General features: G+C 41.4%; 1 protein-coding gene across 1 annotated transcript in view; it reads left to right on the forward strand.

The window, feature by feature from the left end:
• Window positions 1-18,969, forward strand: part of Gys2 (glycogen synthase 2) — a 35,012-nt gene extending 16,043 nt beyond the window's left edge. The window contains exons 8-16 of the mRNA XM_087903979.1: window positions 2,810-2,916; window positions 3,909-3,968; window positions 4,407-4,485; window positions 5,447-5,560; window positions 7,727-7,853; window positions 12,778-12,873; window positions 13,741-13,904; window positions 14,988-15,068; window positions 17,969-18,969. Coding sequence (XP_087760105.1) covers window positions 2,810-2,916; window positions 3,909-3,968; window positions 4,407-4,485; window positions 5,447-5,560; window positions 7,727-7,853; window positions 12,778-12,873; window positions 13,741-13,904; window positions 14,988-15,068; window positions 17,969-18,190 — 1,050 coding nt within the window. The 3' untranslated portion in view covers window positions 18,191-18,969. The remainder of the gene's footprint in view (window positions 1-2,809; window positions 2,917-3,908; window positions 3,969-4,406; window positions 4,486-5,446; window positions 5,561-7,726; window positions 7,854-12,777; window positions 12,874-13,740; window positions 13,905-14,987; window positions 15,069-17,968) is intronic.
• Window positions 18,970-19,740: the final 771 nt, after the last annotated feature.

Here is a 19,740-nt window from a genome sequence, read left to right on the forward strand (position 1 = left end):
TGTAAAGAACCTAGCTTTCAAGAGGGAATTTGATTTTGGTATTTTAAAATGATAACCTTGGGCAGGTAAGATGGATCAGCCAGTAAAGGTACTTGCTACCAAGTCTGATTTCTACCTCTAGAACCCACATGATGGAAAGAGGGAAAGAACCCCAGAAGCTGCCCTCTGAAAACACACACACACACACACACACACACACACACACACACACACACACACGGGGGGGGGGACAGAGACAAAAAGAAGGAAGAGGAGGAGGAGGAGAGAAATGTAACAAAACATTGAAAATGATGTCATTCTGGAAACCTGTTCAGTTTACATGTTGGAGTTGTATGTCACTCACACGTGTCTTCATCCATGACCTAAAGTACACTTTAAAATCACAATTTTGTACTATACATGTTATATGTTAGAAACTCGTTTTAATGCCCCTCTCCTTAAAGGGAGTTTAAAATACAGACACAGCAGTGTCAAGCAAACTAAAAGCTGAAGACCATTTATTAGAAACCAAATGTAAGCCATGCTGACGCACACATTTAATCACAGAATTCACGAGGCAGCAGGGTCACTGAGTTCAAGGGCAGTCTGGTCTATAGAGTGAGTTCCAGCACAGCTAGGGCTGCATAAAGAAGCACTATCATGAAAACTTAAAAGAAAAAAGAAAGGAAGGAAGGAAGGATGGATGGATGGAAGGAAGAAGAAGAAGAAACCAAACCAGATGTAGCCTGTGAGTGATGATAGTGTCCTGATAGATACCACCCTTGGCATCACACCGACAACCCGAATCCAGATAGCTCTAGCTGTGACTGCCCTGCTGCATGTGAAACAGTCAGGTTTCATAGCACTAGCCTTTCACAGAATAGGACAGATGTTGCTCATTCCATTTCTCCCAGCTTTTATCATCTACACCAGCTCCCCAAGGAGATCTCTGATCTCCAACTGTTCATCTCTGAAAGGTTTCACCTCCTGGAAACATCAAGAAGGTTCTACCCCTGATAGTATATTACCTTTGCTCAGAAAGCAGGCCTTAAAAGGTGGAATTCAGCAGAGAAACCCAGGCCAAGGGAGACAGCTGTAGAAAATGGCTTTAAGCCATAGCTATTGATTAAAGTGACTGGTTTCTATTCCAAACCCATCGCACTAAAATAAAAAACAAATGACACAAGAGCGTGAAAGTTCAGAGCTATCGAGACGCAGAGACATTGGGCGTCCGAGAGATGGCTCAGCAGTTGAAGATGCAGGCTTCTCCTTCGGAGCTGCGTTCCTCCACCCACATGGCGGCTCAAAGTCTCCTGTAGCTCCAGTTCCAGGGCATCCAATGCTCTCTTCTGACCTGCTCAGATTCTGTGCCCTTGTGCACACACCCCCACACATACATGCTTAGTTAAAACAAACAAACAGGAAAAGATACTGATACAATCTAAATATTCCTGAGTTCTGCATTATTGTCCCCAAGTTTTTTGGAATATAGTTCTTCTTTTCCTCTCTTAGCAAAAATATTATACCATGTACGATGAAAGACTTCCTAAAACTGCATTATAAGTAAGTGATTAGCAATAATGACACCATGTGCAAAAAAGATTAAAGTGAAATGGATCATTCTGCTTTAATTTTTCCAGGCATATATCCATAAAGCATGTTTTGTAAGTATGCTCATAACTGTATCAAACATGCATCATGTGTAAGGTCATTATTAATAAACCAATCCATACATTTATTAAATGTTCATTTTATTTGTAGACACGAAGTAAATAAAACCTATTGTTATTAAATTAGAGAGAAAAGATAATTATTATACTGAAAGAAACTAAAATACGCAACACAATAGTAGTAGCCTCTTTGATAGTACATTGGCTGCCACCTGCAGTGAGTTTCAAGTCCCATCTCTTCTGTAGATGTCCTGAGTGAACTGTGAGGTTTCAGAGGGCAGAGGCCACATAGCTTATGGAAAGATGTCCCAAACTCAGGACACAGTCTTTCATTTTAGGCCATAAGGATATCCACATGTCCATAGTTTTAACTGAGTTTAGGCTTTTCCTCCAAAGTGTCTTGATATATGCCATTGCCTTTGTGAGAGAGATGTTATGCCTAAGGAATGTATGGAAGAGAACAAGAAAACATAGATTTTTAGATGTTAAAATAAGTATCAGTTTAAATATCAGCTTTTTCCCTAATAGGCTGTGGGTGCTCAGATAAAATAGTACACAATCCGTGCTTCCTTAGTATCAGTAGAAGGAGATGGGTCACATCTAGAGTGTGTGGTGGTTACAGGGGCAGAGGTCAGTTGTGTGTTTACAGTACCCCACACAGCATCTGCTACAACAAAGGGTGAAGCATATGTTTGCTCTATTCCTTTACGTGTTGGCCTAAAAGTCAAAATGCATCATATGGACCATCTAGGAATGAAACAACAACAAGCAAAAAGTCCATTTGTACAACTCAGTAAATTAGATAGAGTTAGAAGAAGAATGAGAAATAAATCCTCATTAAATTTTGGACCTCAACATTTAAAGAACGAATTTTGATTTTTTTTTCTGCCAGGCCCTATGTGTTCTTTAGCCACAGAAAAACACCATGAGTAGCTATTATGATCTATTTTACATATGGGAATATTCGTTACTGACATATCCTGCTTGGAAGTCAGTTAGAAAAGTCTTGGAAAGATATCAGCTCCTGCTGTGGCTCAGAGCTCGGCGTTCTTTCTCTCCTGTGACACAGGAAAACACTGTTTTCCAGGCTTGCGGTCCCTGTGCCAGATGCTTTTTGATCTTTGCTAGGTGACGTTATTGTGTTTTCTGACCCTCCTCAGATGCATAAGAGCAACGTCACTGTGGTGGTGTTTTTCATCATGCCTGCCAAGACAAACAATTTCAACGTGGAAACCCTGAAGGGCCAGGCGGTGCGGAAACAGCTGTGGTAATCTCGCGTTTGTCAGCCTTCTCCAGCAACATGTGAAGGGAGTTTTGCCTAAGTGTACGACCTCAGAGCTGTGCCCTTGAACTTGGTTTCTCTTTGACGACTGTCGCATAAATACTGTGTGGCTCTCTCCTCCTAGCTGCTGCATTGGACTGCGCAGTGCCCGTAATACGGTGGGCGGTGCTAGGAAAACTTTCTAACAAACAGCCACAGAACGAGCGCGTGTTCACTTAGGGGTTTTAAAGATGGGTTGGATGTATACCAAAGCAAGGAGATGAGTATAAGGACTCCCTCTACACTCAGCCCAGATCAAACAGTTACCAAACATTTCACTAAAGTGCTCTGTTCACTGACCCTTCCCTCTCTCAACCGTTCCCCAGTTACCGCAAGCAAAAAGGAATCCCAGCTCTCTAGGCTGTTCAAATGTTTTGTGACCTTAGTCCTGGATTTTTTTCTCAACCAAGCTAAATTAGACAGTTGGGAAATAATCGGAGGGGCTGCGTTAAAAAAATACTTGTAATTTTAAGGAATGCTAATGAGACAACAGCACCTTCACAACAGATTGGGTCTTAGTTCCCTTGCTACTGCTGTGTCAAAGCACCACAACCAAGGCAGCATATAAAGTAAAAACTTAAGTCAGTATTCACAGTTGCAGGGGGTAGAGTCCATGGTGTGGAGCATGGCAGCAGGCAGGCAGGCGTGTGATGCTGGAGCATCAGCTGACAGCTTACATCTTGATCCTCAAGCATGAGGCAGAGGGAGCTAAGTAGGAATTACATGGGCACTTTGACACCTCAGAGTAAAGCCCACTCCCAATGACATACCTCCTCTAACAAGGCCACACCTATGAAATCTTCCCAAAGAGTTCCACCAACTAGGGACTAAGCATTCAAATATCTGAGCTGTTGGAGGTCATTTTCACTCAAGCCCCCAAAGATCAAAATGAAAAGTTGTGATTGCATGTGAATTAGAAATCTGTCTGTGTCAAACAGGGACACTGTGCATTCCTTGAAGGAAAAGTTTGGAAAGAAGCTTTACGATGGGTTATTGAGGTAAGTGCTTAGAACAATTGACACATCAACATCTAAGTCTTCACCATCCACGCAGCCCAATTTAGTCACTTTTCACGCATTTTCTTCTATACATAATGGAAGTTTTGTAGCCTTTGAAGATGTCATTTGAGCACTAGACTTTTACCTTTTGTTTGACAATATTAGTGAACAGCTTGCACGTGGGAGACCATGTGTGCATATGTGCACAGGTTCTCATTCACTGGATACTCATTAATACATCAGTCTGAGACTGAAGGGGATTTTAAGTTCAAATATATATTGACTTAATATAACAAATAAATAGTAAATATTCATATATTAAATCTGTGTTAACATCTTAATAAATAACATTATTATGATAAATGAACTATATATGCCTGGCAGAAAGAACTTAACTAGTGCCAACCATTTTTATTTTAAACACTGTTTTCTTCACAGAGGAGAAATTCCTGACATGAATACCATCTTGGATCGAGATGACTTAACAATTATGAAAAGAGCCATTTTTTCAACTCAGGTAAGAAAAATTTAAAGGAAGTTACAATCTCTCATGATCGTTAAAATAAATCTAGGCAAATTTTTCTTCATACATGTGAAGGAATTTTCCAAGTGAGGAAATTTCAAATCTGAAAGTTGGAAAAATAATTCTTTTTTCATTCCATGCATGTTTGTGGTTGTGAAGCAGGGCATGCATGTGGAGGTCAGAGGACAACTTGAAGGAGTTGGGGTCTTTCCACCACATGGCTCCCGGAGATGGATCTCAAATCATCAGGCTTGAACATTTGACCACTAAACCATTTTACCCACCCAGAACAATACTCTTAGATGGTCACTTGAATGATTTTATTTGTGCTTTTCCGAATTGTTTCTAAGGGATTCTTTAAGAAATTTCACAAAGTCTGCCTTTGAACCTATTTACAAAATTCTTTTTGAGCCAATATACTCAGCTGAAAAATTATTTCCATTATAGCAACAACAACAACAACAAAATAATTTGTGAAAATCTCCAAAAGTACATAACCCCCACCATAGTAGAGAAAATGCTAATGCTTCTCTACTGATGCAAATTGTTGTTTTAAAATGTGCTGTAGTATTCTAGACATGCATGGGGGTCCTGTTAATACTGTGGTTTGCTAGACAATTCCAGTGACTACGTTCCTCCTGGGTGCAGATTCCAAAGTACCTTAGCATTCTAGACATGCCCGGAAGCGTTCATGACGTCTACACCTTTCGCACAGAGGCTGCATGGGGGGGAGGGGGGGGGGCGGGGACCAGAAGCTTTCTGTTCACGGTCTGTGAAGAAGATTCTGGAACTCTTTCCCTTCCCCTGAAATACACAAAGCTTAATCATCAAACCCAGCGTCATCTTAGACAGCTGAGTACCCAGAGGGAGCACGAGATGTCCGTGGCCTTTGCAGAGATGAGTCACAATTCTTCATGCTTCTCACCACCGATGTTTTCTTCCCCTGTTCCCGCAGAGACAGTCCCTGCCTCCTGTCACCACTCACAACATGATTGATGACTCCACGGATCCCATCCTCAGCACCATTAGACGGATCGGACTTTTCAACAACCGTGCAGACAGAGTCAAGGTGGAACTAATTGGTTTGTTATAAACGACTTCAGAATCGCACAGAATAGGCTGAGGCAAAGGCTCAGTTGGTAAAAGGCTGGCCGTGCTTGAGCCTGAGGTCACCCTCCAGCACTCGGGTACAAGCTTGGCCTGGTGCCAAACGCTGGTAGACCCAGTGCTCAGGGAATCCATGGGATCTCTGGAGCTCACTAGCAAGCTAGCCTGGCTTAATTGGTGAGCTCCAGGCCAAAGAGAGACCCTGCCTCAAAAGTAACATGGGGCACTCCTTAAAAACAGCACAAATGTAGGGACATCAAAACACACATGCACACACTAGAACACCTATCGCCACGCTCACATATACAAACAAAAGAATTATGTAGAATATACTTTGGAGGGAATTTATCATAAGCTCTTCATTGTTTTCTGTAAGTGTTTTCTGTAAAAAACACTTAAACATTTTTTAAAAATTGACTGATTCTGCTTCTTGCTTTACATGATTACTCTTAGATCTCTGTCAGCTCTGAGCTTTATCCTAGTATTTGTATTAACTGAACACTGTTAAGAGTAGGCACAAGGAAATTACCTAGTTTTTAGTGATCAAAACATACTCTAAAACTTACTTCAGGAAAGGAGTCTGATAAGTTATGTTTTTAAGTATTTTTCGTTTTCTTTGTGGCATTTCATTTTTAAAATTACGTTTGTTCATTATTTATTTTGTGTGTGTGTGGTGGAGGACAAAAAGTGGCACGGCAGTCGTGACAAGGTCAGAGGGCAACGTCAGTCAGTTTCTCCTCCCGCCTTCGGTTCTTGGGGATCAAGCTCGGGTTGCCAGGCTTAGTGACACACACCTGTACCTGGCGTGTATGGCTGTGTGCCATGCATACAAGAAAGCCAGAGAAGGCATTGCATACTCTGAAACTGGAAGAGATGGCTCTGAGTCACCCTGTAGGTTCTGGGAATCTAACCCAGTTCCTCTGGTGAAACAATTAGTGTCCTCTGCACACAGGCCTTTATGTACATGTATTTTTTCTTTGAGGCAAGCGTGACTTTTGAGCAGAGGCATGAATACCATCTGAGCTATTAACCCAACTCCCCATCCCACCATCGGATTTCTATGTGGGTTCTGCACGCTTGTACAGCCAGCCCTTTATGTATTCCCTCATCTTCCCAGCCTTGTATATACACTTTAATAGCCTTTAATTCAGGAGCCATTTTCTGGTTTCCATTGTCTGGGAGCCTCATCCAGGCACCATGTTCTTTCTGTAGCATCCTTAGTGGCACAGTCTGTTTGCTGGAACTGATGAGTCTCAGTTGGCACATTGCTATCCCTCTAATGTCTTCATACTGGGGCTCACCTTTGGCTTCATTCATCCTGAGTTTGGACAAATGAACAATGATGTGTATTTATCATTACAGTATGATATAGGAAGCTTTGCATCCTAAACACTTTTGTGCTCTGCATATGTCCTGACAATTTTGTCTTCTTCAGAATATCATACAGTGACGATATTTTACATAGAAGTAGATATTTATGATTTGACTTTTTTTTGTTCCTGAACACCGTCACTCCACAGCACACAGGCTTTTATGTACATGTATTTTTTCTGTGAGGCAAACATGACTACTGAGCAGAGATGTGAACAACATCTTTGCAGGGCACTCCACATGTTGTGTGGACTAGAGAGCCTTGGGGAATAAAAGCGAGTTATGGTAGGTGTCAACAGCCTCTAGGTGAGAGGGGATGGTATGGTGTAATCTGGGCAGGACTGTTCCAGCCCCTTCCCTCCCCTGAGGTCTGTCTCCCTCAGCTGACTCATGTGTAGGTCACAGGTGATCCATCCCCTCTTCCCTGCTCAAGTTGGGAACAAACTCACAAACCAGATAGGGATCAACAATTGGGGAACAAGGCTGGAGGAGGCTCAAGGGAAGAGTTTGGTGTGAAAGCAGAGAATGTGAGTGTGACCTCTCCACCCTGTGACCCAGGATTTGGAGATGAAGGCAAAGTTAGTGCAGAACACAGACTTGGAGCTACATAGTGGAGGGAGGTGGAGGATCTAAGATCTTTACAACTTATTTCCCTTCTATCCGTGAACATCAAACACATGAATTCTCTAGGACTGAAATAAAGTAGAGAGGGACTTTGTCTTTGCTTCATTTTCTTCATTATAACTTTCTTTTTTAGGTGATTTTACACCCAGAATTCCTGTCCTCCACCAGCCCGCTACTACCCATGGATTATGAAGAGTTTGTCCGGGGTTGTCATCTTGGGGTGTTTCCATCATACTATGAACCCTGGGGTTACACTCCAGGTATGTGACATATATGATTATGGACAGATTATGATTGGGTTGCACGTTATTTCGTATGTGTATGTATGTTAAAGTTGGCAGGAAGTCTCTACTGAGGCTTTGCTTTCTCTGTTTCTATAAAAAATGATAAGGGATTATACAGAAATGTGTGATTCATCTGTGTTTTCCTTAAACTTTTACTTGGGTGAGAAAGGAGGTGTTCTTGCTTTGTGTATCTCCTTCTAGGATTATTAAAGTTATAGTCTGTGAATTTGCATTGGAAATAGGCAACAATAGCTGTAAAACTAAACAATAAAAAATTCTCAACTGTAAAAAAATGATAAGGGATGGATTCATTCAAGCATAAGTTTTGTGCTTTGTAGATTCTGAGAATGGGGACAAACCTATGAGACTGTGCTTAGAATATACAAGGCCATCCCTCCAATCTCCATCACCACTAAATAAATAATAAATGAAAAAGCAAACAGTTTGCCTGCATTTCAGCATAAAGGAAAGGAATAACTTCCTGTGTCTTCTAGGTAATAAGAAATACCCTTCCTGATCTAGATTAATTCCACTTATTTTAAAACAAAATGCTAAAAAAAAATTATTGACCTACAATTCAAGAGACAACAGAGGACAGGTAAAGGGGCAGTATTAGGTTGAATTATTAAAGAAAAGAACTTTCACAATGTCAATATATTTAATTTTTCATGTGTATAGTTGTTTTGACTACAAGTATGTATGTGCATACAATGTGCATGTAATGCCTTCAGGGGCCAGAAGAAGATATCAGATCCCCTGGAACTGGAGTTATAGTTGATTGTCAGCCACTATTTGGGGGACAGTGGGATCTGAACCCAGGTCCTCTGCAAGAGCAGCATGTCTATGTTTTCATTCTAGAATTTAAATATAGTATCTAGAATTCTATAAGGAGAGACTACTGCCACCCTCACAGTATGAGCAGTCTAAGGGCTCTGAAGCTGTTTTATTCTGATCTATTGTTTCAATCCCATCAAATTACGAGACAAGGATTCTATAGTATTGGAACAAGCACACTGTAAAGGATTTGTTTTTTAATTTTTCCTTTTTTTCTTCATTAGAATTTTCTCTTTCATGTGATTTTGCACCCAGAACTTTTACCTTCCATCCATGTAATTAATCAACAGTAGAAAATTATTAAAACTTTCAGAGACAAAATATGACGACTTCTTGAAATTCAACACAAAAATGCATTTAAATCATTTTTATCCCTTGTAGTTCTAAAGCTTACTATTAGTCTACATTTTTAAAACTGCTTTCCTTCTAAGGAGGATATGTCCACAGAGATTATTTCAATCACATATTTAATAAAGTAATAAACAAAATGCACATTTTACTGATGAACCAGACACATGTTATCCAATCCTGTTCCCAAGATTTCTAGTGTGCAGTGCGATTTTCCTGGAGGGAAACCTACTGTGGACAGAGGAGGAAGAAACAAATGCGCGACTGACTGAGGGGACTGGGAAGACTTGCCCATGAGGGCAGAGATTGTTATAAACCTACCCTGCCTTTCCACTGAATGGTGTTGGTTGTTGTTTGTTTGTTTGTTTGATGTTTTTATTGTTTTTTTGAGGCAGGATTTTTCTGTGTAGCTCTGGCTGTACTGAAACTTGCTTTGTCGAGCAGACTGGCCTCGAACTCCTAGAGCTCCACCTGCCTCTGCTTTCCAAGTGCTGGGATCAAATGAATGCATGACCAACAGCCCAGCAAAGCATCTTATATTTAAGGCATTTCACTTTTATTTTCAGTGTATAAGTGTTTTGCCTGCGTGGGTGCCTGTGCACCACAAGCATGCAGTTCTCACAGAGCCCAGAGCGGCATTGGATCTCCCGGGACTCGGGTTACAGAGGGTTGTGAGACCCCATGTGGGTGCTGAAAAATCAATCCTGGGTCCTCCGCAAGAGCAGCCAATGATTTTAGCTATTGAACCATCTCTCCAGGCTCCCAACACTTCATTTTATAAGACCCCAAATCATAGAGATTTATCTAATGTTCTAAGATGAAGGACAAGGAAGAAGTTATGGGATATAAACAGGGGAAGGAAGCTGTGAGAGTTAACACAGCCAGTGAGTTTTTCTGTACCTTCAAATTGACTAAAATGAGTATGTTAGTGTTTTTCCTGTTGCTTTGATAAAATGTCCTGACAGACAGACAAACAAACAAATAAAAACCCTAAAACAACAACAGAAGCAGCTTATGGAAGAAAGGTGTTTGGGGAACTTGTGGTTTCAGCGGTGTATGGTCTGTCGTGATAGGAAAGATAGGGCAGCAGACATGTAAGGCCTGGAAGCAGGAGTAGAGGGCTGTGTCTGAGCTCAGGAAGAAGAGAGCTGACAGGCAGAGGAGAGAGACTATAAACGCCAAAGTCTCCTCCAGCAAGACTGCACCTCCTAAAGGTTTCATTGGTTCCCAAATTGCACCACCAGCTGTCCAAACATGTGAATCTATATGGCCATCTTCTATTCAAACCGCCAAAGAGACGAGTCACCCTCTAAATTGGTACTTGAAGAAAAACAAGCCTTTCTGTGGCATGGATTTAACTAGAGTACATCATCTCTGGTTTGTTTTTATAACAATAATATGGTGCTGTTCTAACTATAGAAAGCACTCACTAAAGCCAACTGTACAGGTTAAGTTTTTTCCCGTCAACTTGAAATAAGCTAGTTATCTGGGAAGACGGAACCTCACTTGGAAAAAACGCCTCCATCAGGTTGGCCTGTATTGAGAAAATCCCTCCATCAGATTGGCCTGTTTTGAGAAAGTTCCTCCATCAGATTGACCTGTATTGAGAAAATGCCTTCATTAGATTGACCTGTATTGAGAAAATACCTCCTTTAGATTGGCCTGTAAGCAGATCTTTGGGGCATTTTCTTGGTTAATGATCGATGTGGGAGCATCCAGCCCACTGTGTGTGGTGTCAGTCTTTCACAGTTGGGTCTGTGAAGGCTGAGAAAGCCATGGGGAGCAAGTCAGTAAGCAATGTTGCTCCATGACTTCTGCTTCAGTTCCTGCCTCCAGGTGCCTCCCTGAGTTTCTGCCCTGACTGCCCTTCAGGATGGACTGTAGTAAGAGGATATAGTATTACCTAAGGAAGAGTGGGCTGCATTCCGCCGCCTGGCTCCCAGCCGCCCGGCTAACTTAGCCCCCGAAATAACCACACCAAAATTGTATTGATTAAATTACTCCCTGGCCCATTAGTTCTAGGCTCTTATTGGCTAACTCTCATATTTTGATTAACCCATTTCTATTAAATCTGTGTATCACCACATGACTGTGACTTACTGGCAAGATTCTAACCTACATCCATCTCAGACCAGAGATTCATGGCATCTGCCACAGTGCCCTACTTCCCAACATTCTGTTCTGTCTACTCTGCCCACCTAAATTTCTGCCCTATCAAAAGGCCAAGGCAGTCTCTTTATTCAACCAATGAAAGCAACACATAGAAAGAAGAACCTCCTACACCAATGGACTGTGAGACCTAAGGTGAAAAAAACCTTTTTTTCCCCAAATGCTTGCAGTCATGATGTTTAGAACAGCAATAGTTAGCAATAGTTATATACATTGAGTTTCCATGGTTTCCTGGCTTTTACTACAAAATATACTGGTGAATTACTGAATGAAAATGAAAATAAGGGTTTTTGAAATCTCATGACATTTTTAGACAAAAATTTGTGTTTATATAGCTATATAAATTATTCCCGGGAGGAGTCCCAAAATTTTCGGCAGATGTTAAAGAAGTTGGTAGTCCTCATCTATTCCCCTTCTGCTACCTCCCTAAAAGTAAAAAGCACTGCTGTGTGACTGCAGAACTGAGTCAGGAGGAAATACTCACAAGCAGAGGAGACAAAGTCGTGATCTGAACTGAACCACACCACACGACACATAATGACACAACTTTTGCACACATCTCCACACAAGAACCAAGGATATTTCCTTAACTCCACAAATGTATATTACTTGTTTAAAACGTAGATGTTTGGATAAGGAGATGGCTTAAGAGTTAAAGGACTTGGAATGTTGGCATGAGGATCAGCATTCAGAACCCCAAAACCCACCAAATGCCTCATGGGAGTGGCAATAAGCCTGTGATTCCAGTCTCAGAGGAAATAGGAAGGGGGTCCCCAGAGCAACCTGGCAAGTTATACCAGCTATACCAGTTATGGATTTGATTGAGAGACCTTGCCTAAATGAGTAATGTGTAAGAGCAATTGAGGAAATTTCTTTGACACCAGCCTTGCGCATCCACACATGAATGTACACACACACACAGGTTCACACTCTCATACAAAAATGAACAAAGAAAAACCTAGCTATCTTTGAGAGAAAGATATTTTTAGAGATAGCTTAGATTGGAGGAAACAGGTTTTAATTCAAAGGTGAGGGAAGTCTGAAAGAGACCATGAATTTCTTGGACCTCTAAGAGAGTAGCAGGGTTGTGTGCAGAGGAGATTACAGTAGGGGAAAACCTGGCTGTGTCCAATCCCACACCCTCCCCCTTAAAGTCACAAGCAGAGTCACAAGCTCACAATGGAAGAAAAGTCAACCAGAAAACAGGCAGCTGGGCTCAGTCAGTAAAACACAGCGGGTTCCAGCAAGAACTCGCAGACTGGATGGCTCACTTCAGGCCCGGTTCTTCCATGTCCCCCAATTCTATAGAGAGGCCAAGTGACATCAACCCCCATGTTTTAATTTCTTCACCTGTCAGAGAAGGATGAAGTCAGCATCACTTCATGGAACGGTTGCAAATATTACCTGTGTTACAAGTGCAGATAAAGGGTTTATACTATGCAGGGCAGGGAGTAACAATCTACCCCTAGAAAACAGGGCTCTTTCTCCTCCACGTGAAGGTGGGGTTTGAGAGGGGTCTGCAGCTCCTCCTTTGTCCATTCTCTCGCAGCCGAATGCACGGTGATGGGCATCCCGAGTGTGACGACAAACCTCTCTGGCTTTGGCTGTTTCATGCAAGAACATGTGGCTGACCCTACTGCGTATGGTGAGATTTTTTTCTTTCATTGTGTCCTCAGGGTCTTCACAGGGTCTAACGCTAAAGCTGTCCTGTAATGAAATTAAAGTTTATATTTCTCATTTCATTAAAGTAGATTTAAGTAGAAGATCAATAGGGAAGAGTGTTCTTAATGCTAAATATTTTGCTCTCAAGAAGAATTGCAGAAGGGTGGAACTTGGGCAAACTTTGCCTTAAACTTGTTTTTTGATGGTGGTGATAGAATTTTTCCCCTTAAGTCTTAGGAGCAATAAGACAGTGGCTATGGTCTGGGAATATGCATATCAGCCACTCTATAGAGAACACATTTATTCTTTTAAAGATCCATGTCATGGTAGAAAAAAAATCACTTTTTAAAGACTGTAGGACAATTTGCATTTCACTGTGTATCTGCTCATGTTGCATAGCAACAAGACCAGGATGGGTTCTCTGCCTGTGCCTTGAGTCTGCAGAAGGCAGCTCTCCTCTGGTAGTTCTCAGTGAGGTTGTTAGTGGGAACACGGAGTGGAGAAAGGGGAAGCTAACATAGGTTCCATTCTTTGTTTCTGGTTAGCAGCAATTCCTAGAGAATTACTGACCCAGAGGGCTAGATATAAGTTTTAAGGTAAGATTTGTTTTGGTGACAGAAAGTTGATGATGATTTTTAATAATTAGAAGATTGTAGAAAAAATAGAACCTTAGAAGAGAGGAAATAAAGTCGGGGTGGTAGCTTAGACAGGTACTGATGATGGGCAAGTTGTGGTCTTTGGTGGAACCTAGGCAGTAAGTTAGATGTCGTGTTTTGATCTGTGTGAGTGTTCTCCAGGTATTTACATTGATAAAATGGAAGTTGTTTTGATCTCTGTGTGTGTTCTGCAGGTATTTACATCGTCGACAGGCGCTTCCGATCTCCAGATGATTCTTGCAATCAACTGACTCAGTTTCTCTATGGGTTTTGCAAACAGTCACGCCGTCAAAGAATCATCCAGAGGAATCGCACAGAAAGGCTTTCCGATCTTCTGGACTGGAGATATCTAGGCAGAGTAAGAAAGCTCCTCGGGAGCCAGGCAGAGCTCACTGAGATCATATCACCCAATGAAAGCCTTGCCTCTAGTCCCCATCTGTAAACTAAACTAGTACCATGAGTACTGAAATCTCAGGGTGTGTCCCTGTACCTTTTGACTAAATGAGAGTCCTCAAAGCTATAGACCCAAGTCTTCCTGGGTTTAGATATCCATGACATCACATCTTTCAGGATGTAGCATGAACCCAGCATGCACTTGTTTGATGCCTAACAGGCATGTAGAAGTACTTTATGGAGTTGAGAAAACATCAAGAGCAAAGACCTTAGTTGTTTTTCTCTCCACAGATGATGCAGTCATATCCTTCTCTGATGTAGGTGGAAAGGACACTATCTGTGAATGCATTAAGTACAGGCAAAGCCTCCACTCACTTGTTCCATAGGTGTGCAATCATCTAGGTGTTATAGCCTAAAACTGAGTGATTTAATACTAAACAAAGTACCTTAGCTTTCCTGTAATATGGTTTTTTGCATATTATTGAATTCTCCTGGTCAAGAATTGGTGCAGCTATCTGCTGAGTATCTTTATCCAATAATGCTGGTACTCAGGATAACCTAAGTAGTTAATGCTACTCCCTCATTTGAACCAAGAGCAGGAAGGCCAGGGCCTTAGTTCTGTTCCTTATCTGGGTCTGGGCAGGATTAGTGTCCAATATGTCTAGACAAGAAGAATGAAAGTAATTTTCAGTCATGTTTACATTCAAACCAGATCTCAGCATGGCTAACACAACTAATCTCCCACAATGTTTTGTGGTATTTCTGGACATGTATATTGACAGGTAATAAAACCATAGATGGTCAGTTTTTTTTTTATTTATTCTCAATTTGGGACACATAGTTTCCCCAGCTTCAAATATACAACAAGCTATTGGTCAACACAATGTCTGATATGGTCAAATATCACACAAAAAGTACAGTTTTACATAGCAGTTGATATGGATGGAGACAGATTTCCCAGGCTTAGGAAGACAGGACCTTATGCCCTTACTTGGTTACTGAAATACCTCATGTGTTCAGAACATGCGAACTGGCTTTATTTTGACAGTATTACCAGCATGCCAGACACATGACTCTGAGCAGAGCTTTTCCAGACAAATTCCATCTGGAGCCCACCTCACCTCCAGCGGTAAGTATTTAATGTAGTGTATGCTTTTTACAAAAAAATGACATTTCTTATTTGGCGGTTCTAACAAGACCTTTGAATCCGTAAGTAGCTAAATATACCAGTAGTACACCTTTTATGGTGTGGGAACAGTGAAGAATAGAGGCACACAAGCCTAGATGGCTGATTCATATCATCGGAGGCATATCTCTTCATTACAACTCTCTCTGCCTTGATGCTTGGGGGTCGCTGCTAGGTTCTCATTTTCCTGACAGTTACTCAACAATAGAGTGGGTTGATTTAGCAGGACGTAGATTTGCTATCCAAGGAAGTGTTTAAATATAGAATGACCATTTGGCAAGAATGAAATAGAGCAAATTCAAGTTCAGAGGGGGAATTGGACCCTAAGAGTGGTTTTGTTCCATTCATCACAGCCCAAAGGAGTTTTCTTCTAACAACCAATTAGACATCTCTATCAGTGAAAGCATCGTAGTTCACAGGTGCTCTGTTCTAAAGAGAGAGAACAGAGCACACCTGAAGGCAACGTAGACCCAGGCATTTCTCTTTGGCATGATCCATCCTTGCTGGAATCTACACACTGATCCGAGGACTACATATTTTTAACTTTGCATACATCCAAGGACAGGCTCAGAGTGAGAAGTTGAGATCTAGATGTATCCAATGTTTTGATATTGCAATACTGTGCTGTTGTGTACAAAGTTCACACAAGAACTGTACAATCAAGTTAACATACTTTTTAAACAACCACAAAGAAAACCTTACCTTTTTAGAAAATGTTTGTAGTTTTGTGTTGGGCCACATTAATAGCCATCCCTGTTGGCCTCATGTAGCTCGTGGATGGCATGTTGGACACATCGGAATCACTGTTGTATATAAGATAACCTAGGGACATGGACGTATAGTACCGGTTACTCAGGAAGCTGAGTCATGAGGGCATTTGGATTTGTGAGTTTAAAATCAACCTAAGCAACATGGAGCAAGCCTGCCTTAACAAACAAACAAACAAACAAACAGGCTTTGTGTCCTGAAGAAGTATCTTTTGAGCAAATGTACACAAGTTTTCACGATATGCTCAGTATCAAGAGTCAGCAACTTTATCACCCCACCACACACACTATCCATCCCCATCAAGAAGCTACAAATTCCTCAAATCCAGTTGCACTCTGAGTAAAAATCTCAGGCAGGAATCATTCTTACTAAAACAACTTTAATAATATAGCAACAAGCTCGCCTAGCTCAGATTTCCAGAAAAGATGTAGAAGGAAGGATTAGCCCCTAGAGGAGGCAGGAGGATTCCCCTAAACGTCCCCTCTGTCCCGCACTTTTCTGAGAATCCCCACACCCAATACAGGGCGCGCTTCCTGTACCGGACCACGAGTCTGGATCAATATCCTAGGAGTTGAACAGACACACACAGAGAGACTGGATCACTTGCCCAAAGGGTAAATGTCGACTTTATTAGCACATGTCAGGCTTATATACTTGGAGGCAAGAGGATGAGAGCCCCCCTCCCACCTGGGAGTGAGCTATGCCTTTGGTGACATTGTGATCCATGACAACAGCACAGCTGGTGCTCAGCATGTGTTTGCCAAGAGAGCTTCTCAATGATTGGACACATCTGGGTAGTGTCACTAAAGCCTTGTGGTGCCTTCCCACCAACTGTAATGGTGCAATTGGTACAATCTCGAGAATCCGTGAGGTCACCCAGCCACAGGATTTTATATAGTTGTGTCTGTTGGTGGCCTGTTGAGCTGCCCGTGTCCTGGAACTTTCTGAAAGCTCTGCAAGAAGACAGAGTAATGTGTATGGCCATTGAAACTAAAGAAAGACTTAGAGCTGTCACAGACCAGCACTAAATTTTGCCATGGCTTCCACACATCATTTGCTTTTTCTCTCTTTTTCTCAGAGAGGAAGCAGGAAGAATTTATGTGGATAATGTTAAAATATTAAATGATACATTATATGATTATGTACAATTATTATAGATAGTATATATAGTACTTGGTATATTTTAGTGCTTAGTCAAAAATAATCACATTTAATGAGTCTATTTTAACACTGATAGTACCAGAGTCAAAGTTCCTAAGCTCTTGAAGGATCACAGTAGACTACCTAAAAACAATTCAATTTGTATCTATACTGTCTGTGTCATTGAAAATCAAGAAGTCAGGGCTGGGGAGGTGACTCAGCTGTTAAGAGTACTTGCAGCGTTTTCCGAAGATCTGATTTCAGTTGTCAGCACTACTTATGGAGTAATGGCCTGTTAATTTAGGACCAGGAAATCTGATGGTCACATCTGGTATCTGTTAGCAATGTGTGGGGTGTGTGTGTGTGTGTGTGTGTGTGTGTGTGTGCCTGAACATGTGTTTGGATGATAATAAACCTAAGGTGATTTGGAAAAAGATAAATCATGTGTATGGCACATACTTGTATACAAACACACACACACACACACACACGTAATTAAAATCTTAAAAAGACAATTATGTTTATAAAGAGAAAACCACCCAGGTGTGGTGGCAACACGCCTTTAATCCCAGTACTCTGGAGGCAGAGGCAGGTGGATCTCTGTGAGTTTGAAGTCAGCTTCATCTACATTATGAGTTTCAGGACAGTCAGGACTATGTATAGAGACTACTTTAAAACCAAAAAAAAAAAAAAAAAAAAAAAACTGACGATAAAAGAAAACCCAGAAGTCTTTAATTTATTATGTGCTGTGTTCTGCCTGCATGCATGCCTGCAGGCCAGAAGAGGGCACCAGATCTCATTCCGGAGGGTTGTGAGCACACCCACGTGGTTGCACTCAGGACCCCCGGAAGAGCAGCCAGTGCTCTTAACTGAGTCGTTTCTCCCGCCCCGCTGGAAGTCTTTTTTAACATGTGTGTCTTATTTGTCTTCGGCAGACGGATGGGTTTAAGTATCCCAGGCCCTCCTCAGTACCCCCTTCTCCGTCGGGATCTCAGACCTCCAGTCCTCAGAGCAGTGATGTGGAAGACGAAGACGAGGACGAAAGATACGATGAGGAAGAGGAGGCTGAGAGGGATCGGCTAAATATCAAGTCGCCATTTTCTCTGAACCACGTTCCTAAGGGGAAGAAAAAACTTCATGGGGAATATAAAAACTGACCCGGAGCGAACAAAGTCAGAACGGCTCTCCGAGAGAGTGAAAATGCGCGGCTCCTTTTCTCTTCTGAAAATCTCAGTGGAATATGTTCTTTGCCCATGAAGAATGGAAGAGATTAAGTGAATGACAGTTTTGTAATTTGGGATGAAGCATACATTTTAATCTTCAAGTCTTGTTTTCCTTGTAAATTTAAAGATGAGGAAGGTTTTTGAAGTGGCAGGACTGGGGACATTTTAATGAGAGTTAAAAGTCCTGATGTCAAGGCCAGATGGGGTTAAAGAGTAAGACACTACACTACACTACACACACAAAATAGTTAACATAAGTGATCAGAGATTTTTAGCCGCTTTTTTTTTTTTTTACAAAAATCATCATCATAATCCTTTGATTAATATTTATGGAAGCTTCTATACTCCAAGCAAACCTCTTCCAGCAAAGACTGATTCTTAACTATAATTGCATGACTCACATATTTTATATAAAAAAGACTTTGTTATTCATTTGTCATGTGCCTTAATGCCATGAATTTCTATCTTGCTTTGTAGATGATTGTCAAAATCCATAAGAAAACAAACTACCCCAAATCCTATGTATTCCAGTGGATATTTACTACATGACGTCTGAAATCTAGAATTTGTGTCCAGATCGTTGATAACGAGATGTTACCACAACGTGTGTCACCTTACTGTAGCAGGACTTTTGTTGTTTAAATGGAAATTTCAATCTTTTATAGATAATTAATTGCCAAATCCAAATGAATAAATGTGTCACTATTTACAAATTTTATTTTCTTTGATGATATCTTGCTTAAAATGCTTCAGACAAATTAACATGTGTGAAGCACTTGTCATTAATAGTACCTAACATATTGAAAAGAATCTTCCCCCCCCCCCCCAGACAGGTTTCTCTGTGTAGCCCTGGTTGTCCAGGAACTCCCTCTGTTGACCAGGCTGGCCTTGAACTCACAGAGATCTGCCTGCCTCTGCCTCCCAAGTGCTGGTATTAAATATGTGTGCCCCCACTGCCCAGCTGAGAGGAATCTTAAAGAAGAATTACTGAAAAAAGGAGAAATCTCCTTAAATATAGGAACACTCTCTCTAACATTCTGTGATTACTGCAGGGGCTGGTTGAATGGCTGCACAGAAGCAGAGTTGTGTTTCAAATGTCATGAACTAAACACTAACAACAGAACCCAGATTTACTCCTCGTTCATTGTTCATAACTGACCAGCCATTCACTATGTCCCACACACTGCAAAGTGATCACTTCGAATGGCATATCGGTTGGCCATGCTCTGAAAATGCTCTGTACAGAGTTGATCTTCCTAGACCTGGGTTGTTGAGAGTAGCAGTGAAAAGTGCCCCGTGTCACATTGCTGAAAACAAGGGGAGGCTGCCATCCAGCACCTCTTTCCCCATGGAGAAAGTAGAAGCACGGCTACAAACAGAGTCAAGCCAATGTAGAAGATGGCTCTAAGTTCACCTTTTTATATACATTGGAAAGAAGGAACAAGAATGATATAAATCTCAATCCTGTTAAAAAAAAATCCCCC

Source organism: Myodes glareolus, chromosome 3 (genome assembly GCF_982192425.1).
Source record: "Myodes glareolus chromosome 3, mMyoGla1.1, whole genome shotgun sequence".
In the NCBI taxonomy this organism is placed as follows: Eukaryota; Metazoa; Chordata; class Mammalia; order Rodentia; family Cricetidae; genus Myodes; species Myodes glareolus.